The sequence below is a fragment of the Platichthys flesus genome, chromosome 14 (assembly GCF_949316205.1).
Source record: "Platichthys flesus chromosome 14, fPlaFle2.1, whole genome shotgun sequence".
In the NCBI taxonomy this organism is placed as follows: Eukaryota; Metazoa; Chordata; class Actinopteri; order Pleuronectiformes; family Pleuronectidae; genus Platichthys; species Platichthys flesus.
In genome coordinates, this window is record NC_084958.1 from 19,247,376 (window position 1) to 19,264,908 (window position 17,533).

The 17,533-nt window shown below is 47.6% G+C and overlaps 2 protein-coding genes across 2 annotated transcripts; both read right to left on the minus strand.

Annotated features, from left to right (window-relative positions):
* Window positions 1-1,163: 1,163 nt before the first annotated feature.
* On the minus strand, window positions 1,164-6,842 carry LOC133968387 (neurturin-like). The gene is made up of 5 exons (XM_062404385.1): window positions 6,774-6,842; window positions 4,810-4,963; window positions 4,159-4,377; window positions 1,928-2,005; window positions 1,164-1,327 (listed from the first exon to the last, which is right to left on the minus strand). The coding sequence occupies exons 1-5, from the start codon at window positions 6,840-6,842 to the stop codon at window positions 1,164-1,166; spliced, it is 684 nt and encodes a 227-aa protein (XP_062260369.1).
* LOC133968632 (neurturin-like) lies at window positions 5,444-14,703 on the minus strand. The gene is made up of 3 exons (XM_062404779.1): window positions 14,449-14,703; window positions 8,610-8,901; window positions 5,444-8,193 (listed from the first exon to the last, which is right to left on the minus strand). Exons 2-3 carry the CDS (start codon window positions 8,872-8,874, stop codon window positions 7,757-7,759), a joined length of 702 nt encoding a protein of 233 aa, XP_062260763.1. The 5' UTR covers window positions 8,875-8,901; window positions 14,449-14,703; the 3' UTR covers window positions 5,444-7,756.
* Window positions 14,704-17,533: the final 2,830 nt, after the last annotated feature.

The window sequence follows — 17,533 nt, forward strand, 5'->3', positions numbered from 1 at the left end:
CACTCACACACCCAACAACACACACACACCCACCAACGCACAAGCCAAAACATCCGGCAATGACCAGTCCTTTTTCTTTGTTTAAATACATATCTGACTGGAATTAGAAGTATTTTAAAGGTGAGTGTAAAGGTGTCAAGGTGCAAAGAGAGAAAGTGGAAGAAGAATCCTGAGGCAGGGATAACCGTCAGCTTCTCTACTGAGGCCTGACGTATATCTCTGTGTGGCATCAATAACACGCTGATTTCTGATTGCTCAACAATGCCCCCCCCTCTGCTAATGGTCCAGCAGCTCTCCAGAACGCGGGCTATCAGCGGCATTTCCCCAGCAAGAGGAACCAAGTGGGACTGTTTGCAGGAACTTGACCAAAGGACGTGAAAACCAGAGGACAGTGGATCCTCTGTTCAGCCGCGCTCACAGAATGACCGTCATTCTTTTGCACCAGCAGAGTCGGTTTCTTATGAGATCTATTTAGAGACAACGCTGCCAAGTCAAACGGCTCTAGCTCCTCTACCAGCGCGGCCTCCGAGTGAGAGCGGTCAGTGGGAGATCTGAGCAGCAGCAGCAGCATCTGGACCCCGTCAGACAATCAACTCACCCTGTTCACATGACAGTCTCCCATTATGAGCTGAGCTGTAGATTGAGCAGTTCCTCTCTGAGCGTCCATTCATTATCTGCACCACTGACTCCTGGAGGGTCGTGGGCGGCAGCTGGAGCCAATTGGGCGAGAGGCTGTGTCGTCTGGATGGGTCACCAGTGAATCACAGGGCCACCGCTCTCACGTTCACGCCTCATCCACGTCAAATCACGGTTTGCAATCAACCTAATCCCAAATCAAGTCCACAGTTAGAACTCCACGCTGGACGAAATGGGATTCGAACTGGGAACCTTCCTGCTGGGAGGCGACAGTGCACCATCTCTATGAACGATCATATCATTTAAGTGAATTATAAATTTCTATCTAGGTGTAAAGGTATTAAATATTAATTTGTGCCACAGGGTGTTCATGAATAATAAATTAACATGAGGTTTCTGTGACCTGTGCACATCTCCACTTTTAAACAATGTTTACACAACCTTATGTTTTACAGTAGAATCTTCTAATCGAATAAAAGGGTCACGCCCAGTGTTTTAATGTAATCAAGTCATGGGGGGGGGGGGGGCTAAAAGCACTGTGTGAATGAATCTCTGGAGAGTCCCGAGCTGCTCAGGAGGACGAGAACCACCTGCTCGCTGCAGTTGTTCGAGTCCTCCAGAGTCACCGCTGCATCCTCCATCCCCGCCATCTTTCTCCGGAGACGTCTCGAGCTGAGGCAGCGAGCTGCAGCTGGACATGGGAGGGGGGTTTTCAAAAGTTTGGCATGTTTATTGTAGATCTTGTCAGCGCTGTTACCAACAACAGATGTCCTGTATACACTAACTCTATTATCCTCCAACACGCTAGGATGTTGACACGGATATCGAGGGGGTTTCCTATTAAACCCCGCAAACACAAATAATCATTAATTTTGCCCAGAATGTGCTTTTTCCCCCCATACAGCTCGGTTTACAAGACGAAGGAAGATTATCCAGGAATCCTCTCGCGTAAAACAACGAAGAACCCAACTGGGAGGCTAATGGGTGAAGGGGGTTCACTGGGTGTTGCTGGGCGTCCCTGTTGACGTGAAGTCCTCCGGAGGCAAAGAGTGTCACCTCTTTCAATTTGGACCTCGTAAACTCCCGCTGGCCAGAGGTCTCACCTTCTATTATCACCCAGTGAAAAGAACGTCAGGAGCAACAAATAACTGTAATGATTTATTTTTTGTTTTTTCTAAATGTCAAACCACAGAATGCCTCAGATTCCTGGGGATGAATCATACTTTGTGATCAAATGGCTGCCATGTGTTATTACGCTGTATTTTCTTACATGTGTTGCTTTTGATCGTACTTTCTTCTATCCCAGGACGTCCCCTGGATCTCAGCCGAGCCTCTGGGGACATTCTGCTTGAGGAACATTTACCACAGTGGCAAGTAGCGGAAATGTCTGTTTACATCCGAGACGAAGTGGTTCCACTTTTAGGCAGCTATAAACATTTTAAAGCATATTTTGGGCTCTTTGAGTTGGAAGGAAATTACACATAGAAAACAATGTAAATAAAACCTGCTGGAGGAATGCTGTCCAGGTTTTTCTATTCCCTCTGGTCGCTGGTGTGAAAGTTTAATTTCAAGAGGAAATTCTCCATTTATCAGATTTTCAATTGCTCCGAACGCAGAGTGTTGAAATCATTTCTCCTCCCGCAGCTGCAATAAATACAGTTACATCACAGTCACATTCAAACATGTGCTCCACTTGGCCAAATAAACGCCAAAGGGAGAGGATTATGTTTTCCCTCACAAATACACAGCAGTTTAACAGGACCGAGCCGCCGCCACGTCGTTCTGTGTGACCTGTCTCTGATCTCTAAACTCGGATAACTCCCGTGCTGCCGCCAAACGCCTGCAGCCACCGTTTAAACTCCGAGGTGGCGGTTTGTCTCATTTTGTTGGGATTCGTGTCTGCGGGGCGTAACAAGCTCTCCGTCTCCTCGCCTGTGCACCTCAGGAGGAGGCTTCTCCTGCTACCCGGGAGGTTGAAATATGGCGATAACACATTAAATCCCAGATAATTTACATCTGCAGTGCAGTAGAGTGAGAGGATTCTTTGCAGGGGTGGGCCGAGAGGGAAGCGAACCCTTTTACCCACGTCTCCAAGTCGGGACTGGCATCTGCAGGGCGGCATATAGCTCAAATAAATAGTGCTCTTGAGTTACCTCCACATGATTTATTCCCAGAACACACAGTGTAGGACAGATGTATCGCTGCTGTCACATGAAAACACTCAGACTCGAGTTTTGCATGTTTTATTTTGCCTTTAAGTCAAAGCCAAATTCCTGCTTGGATACTCGCAAACTGTTATAAATATATGATCAAACTGCGGGGAATGTCTTGAAGTGCTGTCATTAGATTTCCTCTGATTGGAGCACATTACCAACAAACCCGCCCCCCCCCCCCCCGCCTCTTAGTGATATCCCAGAGTGCATTTCAACACAGCAACAGACCCCTTTTCCAGGTGTAACTAATTAAATCAATGATGGGTTTGTAGCGTGTCGGTGTGTCGGTGTGAGTCAGTGGCACAACAACCTGAGTCTGACTCACATGAAAGGAATGCAGATACAATTAATGATATCAATTACACGTATGCTTTACCTGCCATGACACGTTTAAATGTCTGCAGTGGATCAGACCTATAGAGAGTTGTACCTGGCGAAACCCCCACAGCTGTGCCCCTCAGTCAGAATACACGGCGTCCTGTGCCTGCGATTGTTTTCGCTTTGCTGCTTTTAGCCTCGGCGGAGACTTCTGTGAGCTGAAGAACACATCTGACCGTCCTGTGTAATTATATGCTCGTGCTAATTTTCATTCTTTCGTATAATTTTCCTCCCAATCTCATGTCAGTTGTGTCTGTGGCTGCATTTATAAAAATCATGTTAAAACTAGACCGGCACTCAGTGGAGCTCGAACCTCTGCCAAAGCCCAATGCTCCCCTCACCTGCGCCAAAATTGAATGCCTTCTTTCTTGGCCCACGTACCATCCTCCCACCAAGTTTCATGAAAATCTGTTCACGAGTTTCTGCATAATCCTGCAGAGAAAGAACCTAAGACGGGAGAAAACACAACTTGATTGTTGGGGGTAAGAAATGTCACTTACCTCCTGATTGTTCTTGCAGAATTACAGGTTTCGATGTTTCTTTCTGGGAAATTGTTGCCTCAACCCAAAACTATTTCTTTTGTGAGGCTCACGGTATCAGGGCAATTACATTTAAATCCAGGTCTCCATGACACTTAGGGAAAGCTAAGCTAGAAGTTCATAATAAACCTCAAACAAAGAAACCTCAAATCGAACTTCCAATAGGGAATCAGCATCGACACACCGAATATACTTGTTCAGTTATTAGCCTGATACAAAGTTCTTGCATACTCTTCAAAAACTCTAAAATCTCACAATTTTTATCAAAGATATTTCAAATTCAAACCAAAAACTGCCAATCCAGTGGAAAATTATTAGAATTTTTTCAATTCTTGTTAACAATTCTCAAATCTAAATATTCCTTCAAATCACAACCTGAAACTGAAAATCTAATTGTAAATTCACCGTCTCGGGGCTGTCGTAGCCGAGACCCAGTTCGCTCACGGTCATCTCCAGCTCCCTCACGGAGCAGGGCTTCGGCCGCCGCGCTCTCTTAGTCCTCCGGGCCTGGCTGTCGCCCTGACGCCGGCTCTTCCTCCTCTTCCGGTCGAGCAAGCTGCCGACCACATGCTGGAGCTCGCCCTCGGTGAAGCTCTGGAACATCATGGTAACTGAAAGAGGAGATAAGTCGACCATTATGGACAGGTGACGAGCGGTGCATCTGATTTTCTTTGAACTGTGGATAAAGTTCTCAGGAAAGTCAAGGTTCAGATGATTCACCAACTAAACATGTTGTCGTTGGCAAAAAGGTTCAAAGAACAAAATGTGTATTGAGATCATTATCGGAGCTTTTGATAGCTTTTGATGTATCAACATCATCATCATCATCATCATCATCATCATAACAAGACACCTGCAGAATGTTGTGCAGTTCCAGTGAATCATGAGGTGCTAATTGACAGCAGGTCACAGCAGATGACATTAAAACCAGTTCTCTAAACTACAGAGTCAGGTACTGAGTGTCGGGCCTGAACCCTGGAGACCTCTTCACACGACACCTGGTGAGGAACAGGAAGTAAACAGGAAAAAAGGGTTTATCTTACAATCAGTGAGGAGAGAGTTCACGTTGTCCGCCGAGCGGGTTCTCCGATGGGATCCGCCCATCTGCCGGGACAGCACCGCCGGTGGCAGCGAGGTTCTGGGCGTCGATCCTGACGATGAAGACGCTCTCGAGGAGGATGAAGATGTGTGTGGATACTCCCCAAATCGAAATCAACAATTTGTCACATTTCATCTCAATTCGTCAAATCTAAACCGATACCTGTTGAAATCAAATCCAATTTTTTAGATCTCATTAGAAACTAATTGGATTTCTGATGACCCTCTGGCACTCCACCCAAATCCTATTAGATCCTTCTGAAGATTTAAATGTAGACAAAGGAGAAACGGGGGCTAGTTTCATTCACAAAAAGATGCTTCAGTGGTTTCTTTCGGTATTTTTCTTTTTTTGCAAAAGTTTCGTCCGGGACCCATTTAGTCCCGGACAATAGACTAAATGGGTAATTTGTCCGGGACTATTTTCAGCTGCGGATTAATCCAGTGAGAGTTTCTGGCTGCACATTGTCCTGTGCTATGTGGTGTTAACTCAAAATAAACTTCAGAGGCTTTTTTCATGTCAATGGAGGAACACACAACTCGGTACAATGACAGTGTAGATTCAGGACAAAAGGTGTAACTTGTGTTTTATTTATGAGTTCATCCTCCTGCTGCTGTGATCCTCACATTTCCTCACAGCATTCACTTGGTCTTTATTAACAGGAGGTTGCATGATAACATTTTTATTAATACGTAATTATTTATTTATTTAAATACAGGCTGAATACAGAATATCTGACACCCAAAGATCAATAGTTTGGGAGAAATGATCACCGTCATACCTCTGAAATAACGTTTATTCAGCAGTCAATATAGAATGTTAGATAAAACATTTTTTGGCACAGTTGCTTAATGATAATAAGCTGTCCCTCTTCTGTGTGGTAATCTAAATAAATATGCAAAAACCATAATTTACTTCCCAAATAAATACAATATAAACTACAATAAAGATGCACCGCATCCGCGCCCTGCACTGCACCTCCTCAGGAAAAAAGACAGAACAATATCATTTATCGTACTTCAGGCAAACAGTTGCAACAGGTTCAAACCAAATAAAGAGTGAAGGTGAAAAAAATGCTTCATAATTAATTTCAACAGCTTAGTTTCCCGCTAAAAGTCTACGAGGCAAAACAACAAGGAGGCATTCGATGGGCCAATAGAAGGCTGCCCTGATCACAGCAGGCTGGGGGGGGGGGGGGGGGGGATTAGGGGCGCGAACACATTACAGATCACGTCTCGACTTCATAGTTTTCTGTCAGCAAGAGAAACACAAAAGAGCGTTTGACTCTTTCACACGTGAGACTTTACAGAAACTCTGTGTAAACATTCACAAGTTACAACCAGAGACGATTACAGAGGTGTTAACACACGAGATGTTCACGCTAGATAAATTAGTCATTGACTCTTTATAAAGATGGACGACAGATCTCCGCCTCCTCCCGTTTGGGCAAAGATGAAGTTACAGTGGTGACGCCATCTTGTTTTTTTAAATGTCGATTCTTGACCAATTGCTAGTCGACGTCTTGTTTTTATAACCTCTCATAACCAATTGAAACCAAATTTACTGGACAACGAATATCAGTGTGACACAAGGCACCGACACAACAGAAACCATCGTTTACTTTTAAAATTTAACTTTTAAAAGTTTAATTGTGCCCATAATTATTGTTGTTTTTAGCCGCAGCATCTGGTTGGTGACTCTTCCCAGAACTGGCTCTCATTGACTATTAGTGTGTTTCTGTCGGAGCCGATTATCGGAAATATCAAACTTGTTCGGGAGTTTCCATGTTATTGCTACAAGTTTGATATTTATGATTCGAGATCGGGAGTCTCTGATTCAATCGGTTGCATTAGGTTTATTTTGTAAACTTCCCACACTCAACACGGAGGAAGCAGGGTTGATGTGCTGTACCGCAGCCAGCCACCAGAGGGCGATCAAGAACGCTTGGTGTCCCTTGTGGGCAGTTTTCTTGTCGTCCATCTTTATAAACAGTCTGTGATTTAAGATTGTGAATGAATTAATCTCGTTGAATTGACTTGGTGTGTTTTGGCAATTCTAGGGGATTATGGGTAATTGTAATACTGGCTTATTTAAAAATAAAAAATAAAAAAAGGACTTGTGATTTACTATGAAGAGCAAATGGTAGCAATGTTCATATTGTTCACGTGTGTTGTGACGCAGGTCCTCCCTGTTAATCTACAAATCATCCATATACAAAACATTTATTAAAAGTGGGTATCAAACCTTGAGCTATAGAAAAAAGTATTTTCTTTCATCATCAATAACACTTCCTCTTATACCTGTGTAATAACACTGCAATCAGTAACAGGGATGCAACAAACACAGTCGTGCCCTGTGTCAATATAGCTTATCACGAGAAGCTATAATTAGGTCAACGGTGCAAACTGTCCCGCACAGAACTTAAAGAAAACTTTGGTGCTTTCAACGTATCTTTGTTTGTTTGTTTGTTTTGTTTGTGTGTTGACATTTGAGCCCTTTCTTTTGCCTGAAAGACGATTCACTGAAATGCAGTAACATGTTCCACCGATCAGATGCGATATCACAAATAATGTTGCTATGTTGTTGTTCACAGTTCACAGTGTTACTACACAGATAGAAAAGATGATAAAAAAACGTTGTCATGTTCTGTCTTGTTTTTTTGTTACATTGGAATCCACACAAACGTCCCGAGCTGTGGTGACAGACGCATTCAAAGTCTGTCTGTCTGTCATGGCCGCCGTGCAGCAGCCAAATACATATTCCCTTCTCTTCCTCCTCTCCTTGAGTTTATATTCCAAAGATTTCTGCGTTTGTCTTTTAACAGCATCCCTGTTTAACACTTCCACCCGAGGCCGAGAGCAGCATGAAGAAACAACACGTCCGTTTCTCTGGGGTCATACGCAGCCGCAGTTCTTCGCCGACACGTTGTGTATCGTGTGGTAGCGGCTGTTGTTGTCCAGGAAGGAAAAGTCGTTTTCGAACGCCGTGGGCCGGCAGCAGGGCCCGTTGCCGACCTTGTCCTTGCGGCCCTTCTTCCTGAAGCCCGTCCGCATCATGTGCTCCATGGTAATGTCGTAGTTGTGCCGGTGGGCCAAGCACTTCCCGCTGCAGTAGCGCAGCAGCACCGTCTCGTCGCTGTCGTAGCCGAGACCCAGTTCGCTCACGGTCATCTCCAGCTCCCTCACGGAGCAGGGCTTCGGCCGCCGCGCTCTCTTAGTCCTCCGGGCCTGGCTGTCGCCCTGACGCCGGCTCTTCCTCCTCCTCCGGTCGAGCAAGCTGCCGACCACATGCTGGAGCTCGCCCTCGGTGAAGCTCTGGAACATCATGGTAACTGAAAGAGGAGATAAGTCGACCATTATGGACAGGTGACGAGCGGTGTATCTGATTTTCTTTGAACTGTGGATAAAGTTCTCAGGAAAGTCAAGGTTCAGATGATTCACCAACTAAACATGTTGTCGTTGGCAAAAAGGTTCAAAGAACAAAATGTGTATTGAGATCATTATCGGAGCTTGTGATAGCTTTTGATTATCATCATCATCATCATCATAACAAGACACCTGCAGAATGTTGTGCAGTTCCAGTGAATCATGAGGTGCTAATTGACAGCAGGTCACAGTAGATGACATTAAAACCAGTTCTCTAAACTACAGAGTCAGGTACTGAGTGTCGGGCCTGAACCCCGGAGACCTCTTCACACGACACCTGGTGAGGAACAGGAAGTAAACAGGAAAAAAGTGTTTATCTTACAATCAGTGAGGAGAGAGTTCACGTTGTCCGCCGAGCGGGTTCTCCGATGGGATCCGCCCATCTGCCGGGACAGCACCGCCGGTGGCAGCGAGGTTCTGGGCGTCGATCCCGACGATGAAGACGCTCTCGAGGAGGATGAAGATGTGTGTGGATACTTTGTCTTGGGTCTGAACTGTCCGACGGCGGCCATGTTTCTAACGAGGAGGATGGACAGGGCTGCGCCACAGAGCATGAAGGCAAAAGTAGCACCTTTCCATAACTTCATCTTAGAACACGGAGGAGCATTGAAACTCTGCGGAGAGAAAGAACACACGTGAGCGTCAGTTGTCCGGAGCGTCCAGAGCGGTCACTCATCCGAACCATGTAAACCAGAAGTCACAGGAATCACAGAGAACAGCGTCATAATGGATTTCGTCTGTGCCGTCACATTTCGGTGCCCCCCCCCCCCGCCCGTGAATCCACGTCTCTCAACGGCGGCTCTTTATTTGTCTGTCAGTTTACTTTCTCCTGATTCTGCTGTCAGCTCGTTTTCACACTGAGCTCTGAGTTCACGAGCTGTGGGCTCCACATCACTTGCTGACACCTGAGAACGCAGTGTGTGTTCAAAGTTGCATCGCCCGAGGGCAGAAAAACATCTCGGCAGATTTTTTTTTGATTCAAACAGAAGGATGAGTTATGCAAGACCCCCCCCCCCCGCCCCCTCCTCCTCCCCACACCCCTTCTCCCCATGGAAACCTCTTCAAAGCTTGTGTCATTTAAAATACCTGATGTGAATTTAAGCGTCCTTTCATGACTCCTGAAGAAAACAACATCCCCTTTTTGTGCAGATTTTTACGAAACGTCCTTTTGAAAAAAGGGAAAATCCATTCCTGTCTTTTAAGGAATCTCTTCACCGCACCTATTTCCTATGCCGTGTATGATTAGAGCCCAATGAACATGTGGGCTTGAACATCCCTTTATCACAGCCCCTCCCACCCACTGCACACGGCCCTGCTCACTTACTCTTTACGTTTTTCCTCTTTCCTCACCGTCAGTCCGCAGGTATTTGAGATGTTTTACAACCTGACCTCTTTGTATTTTTTCGTATCATGTCACCAGCGAGCAAAACATTTCCCCAGAGCCGGAAACGGTAAACGGGCAGCGGCTAACAGCAAATCCAGACCGGCCTTGTTGCAAAGTGTTTTACCAGACTGGATCCTGGACGTATACAGACCGCTGGATTGTTTACAGTGGGACAGAATGTCACATATCTCTGTCGGGTATAGAAACAAATAAGCTGCAATGAATGATTTCTGTGATTTTGAGCTGCTGTTGAAAAATGTTTTGGTCTTTCTTGTGGAATTGAACTTTTGCCGGGAAGTAGGTTGGAACTATAGGAGAGCTGCAGTGCGTGTGAGTGTTTTGGACGCGGCAGTGGGAAAATACAAAGACGCTGCACACACAAGCTGCAGTGGTATAAACACAGTATAAACAGGTAGGACCAGTCCTATCAGTCACAGCTTGACTCATCTCTCATAATTCCATATGGGGTTTGTGAGTGGCCTCTGCACAATGAAGGGGTTTTCGTTTGAAAGTCAAACATTTCAGCTCACGAGCTCGTCTGGGAATCAAGCGTGGAACCACGGCTCCTGCAGAATGAGACTCGCCGCCCGGCTGCAGCTCGGTGGAAAGTTTCCTCTGGTTTCTGTCGGCACCAGAAAGCTTCTCGTGATCATTTCCCCAATTAAAACAAAGAGTTTATTATGATGTGAAGAGAAGGATGAGATCATTGTTTTCTATTAATCGCTCAGTTTGGGATAATTACTCAACGTCCTGAGCCCGTTCGCTCCGAGGCTCATCTCGGTAAAACAATTAGCTCGCGAGAGACAGATGAGTCCTCCGACGCCTCCGACACTGGACGGTCCTGATCTCATGTCCCTGAGGACACTGTGATTGTCATAATTGCTCCACTCTGAAACACATCAGTTCTATATTGAGTCGATTGGCACCAATAAAAGTGCCAAGGAGCATTCTGCCGCTCGCTCAGATGGTCGCAGATGATTAATCAGGGCAGACATTTAATATCCACAACTGGCCCCGGCTCCACAGGACATAAATACACAGATATCGATAGGGGGGGGGGAGCGCCAGTGTTTTTTTAGGTGAGCAGCAGAGGGACACGAGGGAGGAGGAGGAGGAGGAGGAGGAGGAGGACGCTGCTGTTCTCCAGAAAACAGACAAGAGCATTAACAGAGCATATGGTGGAGGCCCCAGAGGAATCGGCAGCAGAAGGAAAAGCCATCGACAAACAAGAGACATTAAAAAGTGCAGGCGAGTCGCAAAGACAACCGGAGCAGCTCCCACGCAGCCGCAGCTTGTCTGGCCCGGATGTGCCCGTGCACGCTCGGAGGCCCGGTCAAACGTGTGAGGGCCAGAACACAGAAACCAGTCTATTCACTGGGAGAAAAAAGGCAAAGTTCACACGTGTGAATTCCCCAGTAGGAAGTTGTTTTGATAGCGCGAGTGGTGGTGAGGAGGAGGTATGTAAGAAGCAGCACACCTTGTGTTAGCTGTCAGTCACACGTCACCTGAAGGAGCTACCAGCTGAAGGAGAACAGGTCATTAAAGCGTTTGAGGCAACGCGGGAAAAAAAAATGCTCGGCCAAGAATTCCCCCAGTGGCTCAAAGCCATTCCTCAGACATTCTGTATCCTCGGAGTCATGCGTCGCAGCCGGATCCTCAACCGCGCTCTTGTTGCCACTCAAAGGTCGCATTATTTCACATCACACCAAAGAAATGAGTGTTTTCAGAGGAGTAATCGGGTCAGTGGCCGTGGCGCTGCTAAGCTGGACGTTAATGTAATTACAGTAGCATGGCACTGGAGTCCTCCCCTCCCTCCAGTGCCAGAGGGGGACGCTCAACAGAATGCCACGGCCTATATGGAAGATGAAGTGGAGATCTGTCACCATGAGGATAAGGGCCGTCTGTGGTTGACACTTATGAATGAAGCTGGCAGACGGGTGGGGGGGCATCTTGTCAGCTCGCTTGGATCCGGACCAGTGTGATGTGATGACAGAGAGGAGATCACAGACCGGCGCCAATGAAAAGCATCTTTGTGCGTGATACCAATTTTGATGTGCCACCAGCTCTGTGGCGTTTTGCTGACGGACATACAGCCGGTCTGTCTGGCCCCGCGCTCCCACGCCGTGACTCACACACGCCACGACTACACACGTGCACGAGGCTTCACTTCCCCCCAAATCACACGACGTGCTGATTGTGCAGCGGAGATTCGAGGCAAAGTCCAATCTACAGCCGTTGTCCAGACACCCACTTAACTTCCAAACACACACACACACACACACACACACACACACAAACAATCTCCCTGCAGCACCATCACATAACACCAGATAATCCAGTTTACATAATGCTGCTGCCACTTGATGACTACAAATGTCCAATGGGGCGAACTCTGCCCCACCTGAGGCGTCCACCTGGAAACACACGACTGCCACCGCCGCTGTGTGTCCTCGGCTCTGCCCATGTGACCCGGCTGCCTCTGAACACACCCCGCAAATACCTGCGCCCAAAAGATAACAGGAGGGTAACAAACAGCGGTAAAGGCACCTACTGTGTCGTTGTAAGGAAACAAGGTGCTTGAGTGAGTCCTAGAGGGGCCCTGGTCTCGTCTTCCCCCTCTTAAGTGAGCATCAGGAGGCCTGGGGACAGCTAGAGAGTGCTTGGGGAGGTAATAGGGACATATTCCAAAGATCAGGGCGGGATTAGCACTAATGCCTGCCGGCTTTATCTGCAGTCACGTGGGTTAACACCTGGCTGCAGCGTTGGTGGCGGAGCCCAGGCCCTCGCCGTGTGTGTGTGTGTGTGTGTGTGTGTGTGTGTTAATCCACCAGACACCTCAAACTCAGGGGTTAGGCCAGCATGCAGAAGAGCACTTCTCATTTTGTCCGTCTGAAAAACGCTCTCCCTGCCTCTCACTGGGAACAATGATGACGGGAGAAAGCGACATGCTCTGCGGGCGAGGGGCTGTTGTGGTGCCATCGGGGTGGGGGGGCCGCAACAGGGCCGTGAAATAAAGTGGACGCTCCGAGCCAGGATTGGCGGTTCTAAATCCAGCCCGGGTTCTAATGCAACTGGGGAAAAAAGGCTTATAGGTTAGAAAGTGCTGTAATTTTTTTTACTGGGCATCCACTTCAGTCGGCTGCGGCTGGTTCACTCAGTAACCATAGGATAATTAAAGCAAGCCGGCTCCTTGTTAGAGAGAAAGCTGCTGTTCATTATTGAAAAGAGAAAGAAAAAGATGTGGGAGGAGGGGGGGAGGGGGGGGGGGGGGGGACATGTGCGGGTCAGGATTTCTTACAAACATTCTACGAATTCTAAACACGACTCATCAGCGTGCGTAGGCGCGAAGCTTCAAAAGCTCCCGTTTTATTTCGGAGGGCCTATTATTGGGTCCCGGGGATTTATTCAGATTAATCCAGTGACCCGACAGCCTAACACGAAAACGCACAACTCAAAGCTGCTGCCCTCAGGGTGGCGTTCGACCAGGTGTGACGAAGAGATGAATCGCACGCCTTTGACACCTGTCCCAATTTGTCTGCCCTCGTCACGGCCCGGGTGGAGCCGAGGTGCCGAGCCTCTAAAGAGCTTCTCCTGATGGACATCGAGGTTCTGCAGGGAGACGTCACCTCGCTTCATCGTTTTGTTTCAGCGAGCCGGGGAAAGAGAAAGATTGACGCCGTCTGAGCCGCTTTGTGAGGACGAGTCGGCGAGCTGCTATTCTGGCTGCTAATCTGTCCGTGCCAGATCCTCTTTTCACACAACAGTGCCGGCTCTAAACCCATGTTAAACATGTTGATGTTGCAGCTACAAAAGGTTGACGGCCATCTGGCACACGTTGAATGCCGTTTCCAAATATGACCCATGCCGGCAAGCACAAGCAAGTACAGACATCTGAAGTATGATGATGTTTTACATCTTTAAATGTCTGTGATTTGCTCGGCGCAAAAACAAATGTTCATTTTCATGAGTGCACAGTGAATATTTGAGGGAGAATCTTGCAAAATGAAAGCTGCACAATGAGGAGCGGTGCACGAGTGCAGCTTATCCCGTCAGGTTCCTGCAGTTATGACCAGCTTTGGCAGGTTATGAAAGTTGAGCAGCTCAATTGACTTTCGGCTTAACCTCGATCTGGCCTCTCTCGGGGCTCCGCGAGATACAGTATAATCTCTACGTATGATATGGGCTTAGTGAGAGGGGGATCATCACTTCAGTAAAATGCCCATAGCGAGTATCATCAAGCTTCCCCCCCGGGCACTATAATTTCAGATAAAAAAAAAGTTTGAGCCAATTATTTACAGCATTAAAGGTGCAGCACTGCAAAAAGAAATTAAACCTCAGACATGATAAATAGGGAGAAGAATAATTAGGTGGATTAAGTGTTTGGTGAGACGTTGGAGTGGCGCTCGAACCTTTGGGAACAGAGCGCCGAGGCAATCACACTTGTTAATGATGAAAACCACCATCATGGATAAGTGACACGGAAGGAAAATATTCCTCCCTGAAAAAATAAACATTGTGGCGACAGATTTAAATCCTGTAAAAGAGATTAAAAGACTATTAATCATTTCTTCTTTCTCGTCGTTTTTTCCCAACATCGCTGGCGTCATCGACTGCCTGGGGGGGGGGGGGGGGGGGGGGGGCGCCTGCTGATACAGATAATCTAACGTGTGCTTTCTGCCACTCGAGCGGTCGAGCGAGGCTTCCCCGTCAGCGGCACCTAACGCCTTCCCCATAAGCTGCTGGCTTAAACTAACAGAAGAAGATGTGGCGTCCTTACCGTTCGGCCGGCTAATCCAGACTTAGCTGCGTGGCTTCGTCTTCAGCTGACCTCCACAGGCAAGTGCTGGATAGGTAAGTCCATCATCATCACAGGCGAGGCGCTGGGACAGGAATCCCGCTTATTCCCCAGAAAAGCATCACTACTCCCTGTGCCTGCAAGTAGGGGAGGTGTCCGGACTTGATTCAGGTCCAGGCTGTGTTTCTCTTTTATCACATTTGTACCTCCAAAGAACTCGGCTGTTAAGTGGCAAAGATCACTATCAGCATTCCTTCAGCTGTTGGCAATGGGCTTCACGGCTTCATGGCTTCACGGGCAGGTCGATCCACTCAGACAGACGAGAGGGCGGCTGTTTAGAGAAGCCCCCCCCCCCCCCGACTTGGCATCTGGTTCACCTCAGACAACTCCTGTCATCACCGCAGAACTTCTTGTCGTCCAACTTCCCTCCAGAGAGGAGCAGGCTGCGACGCAGGACCTGAGGAACACTGTCAGGTAGGGACCAGAGGACTTTTAAGATTCACTCCACGTGCTGGGAATCTCTCTCTCCTTCCTGCAGAAACATTTTTGGAAAAAAGCTCATCTCCTTACCCTCTCTCCAGCAGCAGGTCTCCTCCTCAGCTGCAGCCAGGGGAACTCTGCGGGGCGAGAAGATGGGCGAGGGTGAGGAGGGAGAGCGTGGTGACTGTAAGTGGAGCACAGAGCTCCTCTGATGCCTCGGCCTGCCTCCCCCCCTCAACTGTTGCTCCTCCTCCTCCATAGTTGTGCTTGTGGGCCGAGTCGGATTACTCCTGACATGATAATCTCCCTGGCTCTAGGTCCAGGAGCACTAAAGGATGCTTTGGCCTGGCCGAGGGCTTACATTCACCTTCTGCCGCTCGAGAGGCTGCCATCTTAAGAGGGAGATTGATAATAGCCTCAATTGGGCAGATCGGTCCGATCAACCAAGTGTTTTCCAATCTTTTAGGAGGAATTAAGAAAGTGTACAATTGGTTTAATGGTGCTAATGCAACGTTAACCCGAGTTAAATGGAATTATCACAGCAGAGGTATTTCATGATGATTCAATCTACAGTTGGCGGCGGATAAAACCGCGGCTGTTGTTGTTCAGGATCTCACGTTCACGTCTCCTCCAATACAAACCAGTGTGTGAGCCCCTGAGCCTGGAGCGGCAAATGAGGAACAGATGGTTGTGCTTTGGGAAGGTATCAGGCTCTCCAGACCCAAATCTAAATAAATAGCCCGTCCACGGAGGAAATGCGTCAGGTGTGTGGGGTCGGTCAGGTATGTATACAAAGGCCAAACTGATTGGGGACCAGCGGAGGGATGGAAGGGAGGAGAGAGGAGGGGGGGGAGGCGGGGTACAGGTGCAGCTTTGGAGTTTGATGAATCTAGATTTACAACGACGACCCAAACACAACCGACGGATCAGATCTAAGCATAACACGCCGACACAAAGCAGGAACCTCCGGTGAAGGCCACATCATAACAGGAAACAAATCATTTGCTCACAAATATCTCATTCTGACGCCGTGAGTCACTCGGATACCCTCACGCCAAATGAAACACATCACACTGTGTGGTGTTTAACACAAACCCACACGCAAACTCTCCACGACTTCAAATTCCTTCGGCGTTGACGAATCGGAAAATGCAAAAAGAAAAAGCGAAGGACTCTTTACCCAAACGTGGCCTCGCACGGGAAATGTGCGTTGACGGATTTGGTTTGTTATCTCAGGACCTAAAGTCGAGATTAGGTGTAAACCCCGAAGTAAAGCCGACTCAAATTCTCCCCTTTGCTTAAACCCCGGAGAAAGCCAGAGGAGATTTTTGCTCTTGAAGTTCGGCAGGTGCACGCGAAAAAAAATCAATGAAATCATTAGAGTTATTAGAACTAACTTGTTTGACATGCACCTCAATTATCGGCCAGAGGAGGCTGCGTAAATACATAATGACTTCCAGGTAGCGGGAGGTATCGTGCTCTCTTGGCCTTGAGACAGAACGTTCGGCGCAGAAACATTTCCTGACACTGGGCAGGAACCTTTTCGACTCGATACATATTGTTCACAGATGTGTACGGTTTTCATAGGCCGACCTCGGCTGTAATAAAACCCCAACAGCTGTTAATTGCTAAATCAAGTCAGAGACAATAGAGTGATACATCTGATCCGTATACAACCGAGTCTCACTCGGCAGCTTCACTTGCATTAGTCAGGGAGACAGTCGGCATATACAAGAGGAAAATAACCCAACACAGTGTGTTTCCATTTTGAACGAGATAGAATCCCATACACATCGAATTGAACCTTTTCCACTGGGCGTGGATGAGTGAAGAAACACATTTTGTTTGGGTTTGGGCAAGATTTTAAGGAAGCCCTCAATCAGTTACACTATAAACACTCCATTCCAGTGGAGGTGTCATTAGAACGGCTGGAAATAAGGCACAAATGTTGCTACTACGCTCGTCTTGCACAAGATGTGGTTCGCTGATTGGACGAGGATCCTTCAGCCAAATGTCGTCTCGGCGAGTGGAAAACTACTTTTCGGAGAAGCCGAATCTAAACAGGCGTTTGTGTAAAAGATGCACTCGGACAATGAGGGTCTCTTTTTTTCCTGCGCAGCGGTGAAAGCAAACACGTCCTTCTGGGAGAAAGTGGTCACAAGGTAGAATCCATCCTGGCTACAGAACAAATATACAACGCAATTTGTGCAGTTTGTGAGCTGGGGCCCCAGCTCGCGTTTCACAAGACGCTCGTGTTGATCCAGAGACACTTTGACCCCAGCTCGCCTCAGTTTGTGTTACAATTTGTCCCCTCAGCTCCTTTCTATCCTGCTCCACTTACATGCGCTGCATTTACTTCACACACAAACACTGGAGACACGTGAACCACATGTGAGCGTTTGGAACAAGACGTTTGAGAACGCGGCTAAATGCTGCCCCCTCCTGCCAGAAACTCAGAACTGCACGTCGCCCATTATAGAGAGCCTCTCACCATAGAGCCTCCAGAAGTTAAACAAGCTTTAATTGTGAATTAAATACAACAAATATTTTGATTTGCTCCAGCAGCGTCACGATAAGTGTCCTCTCT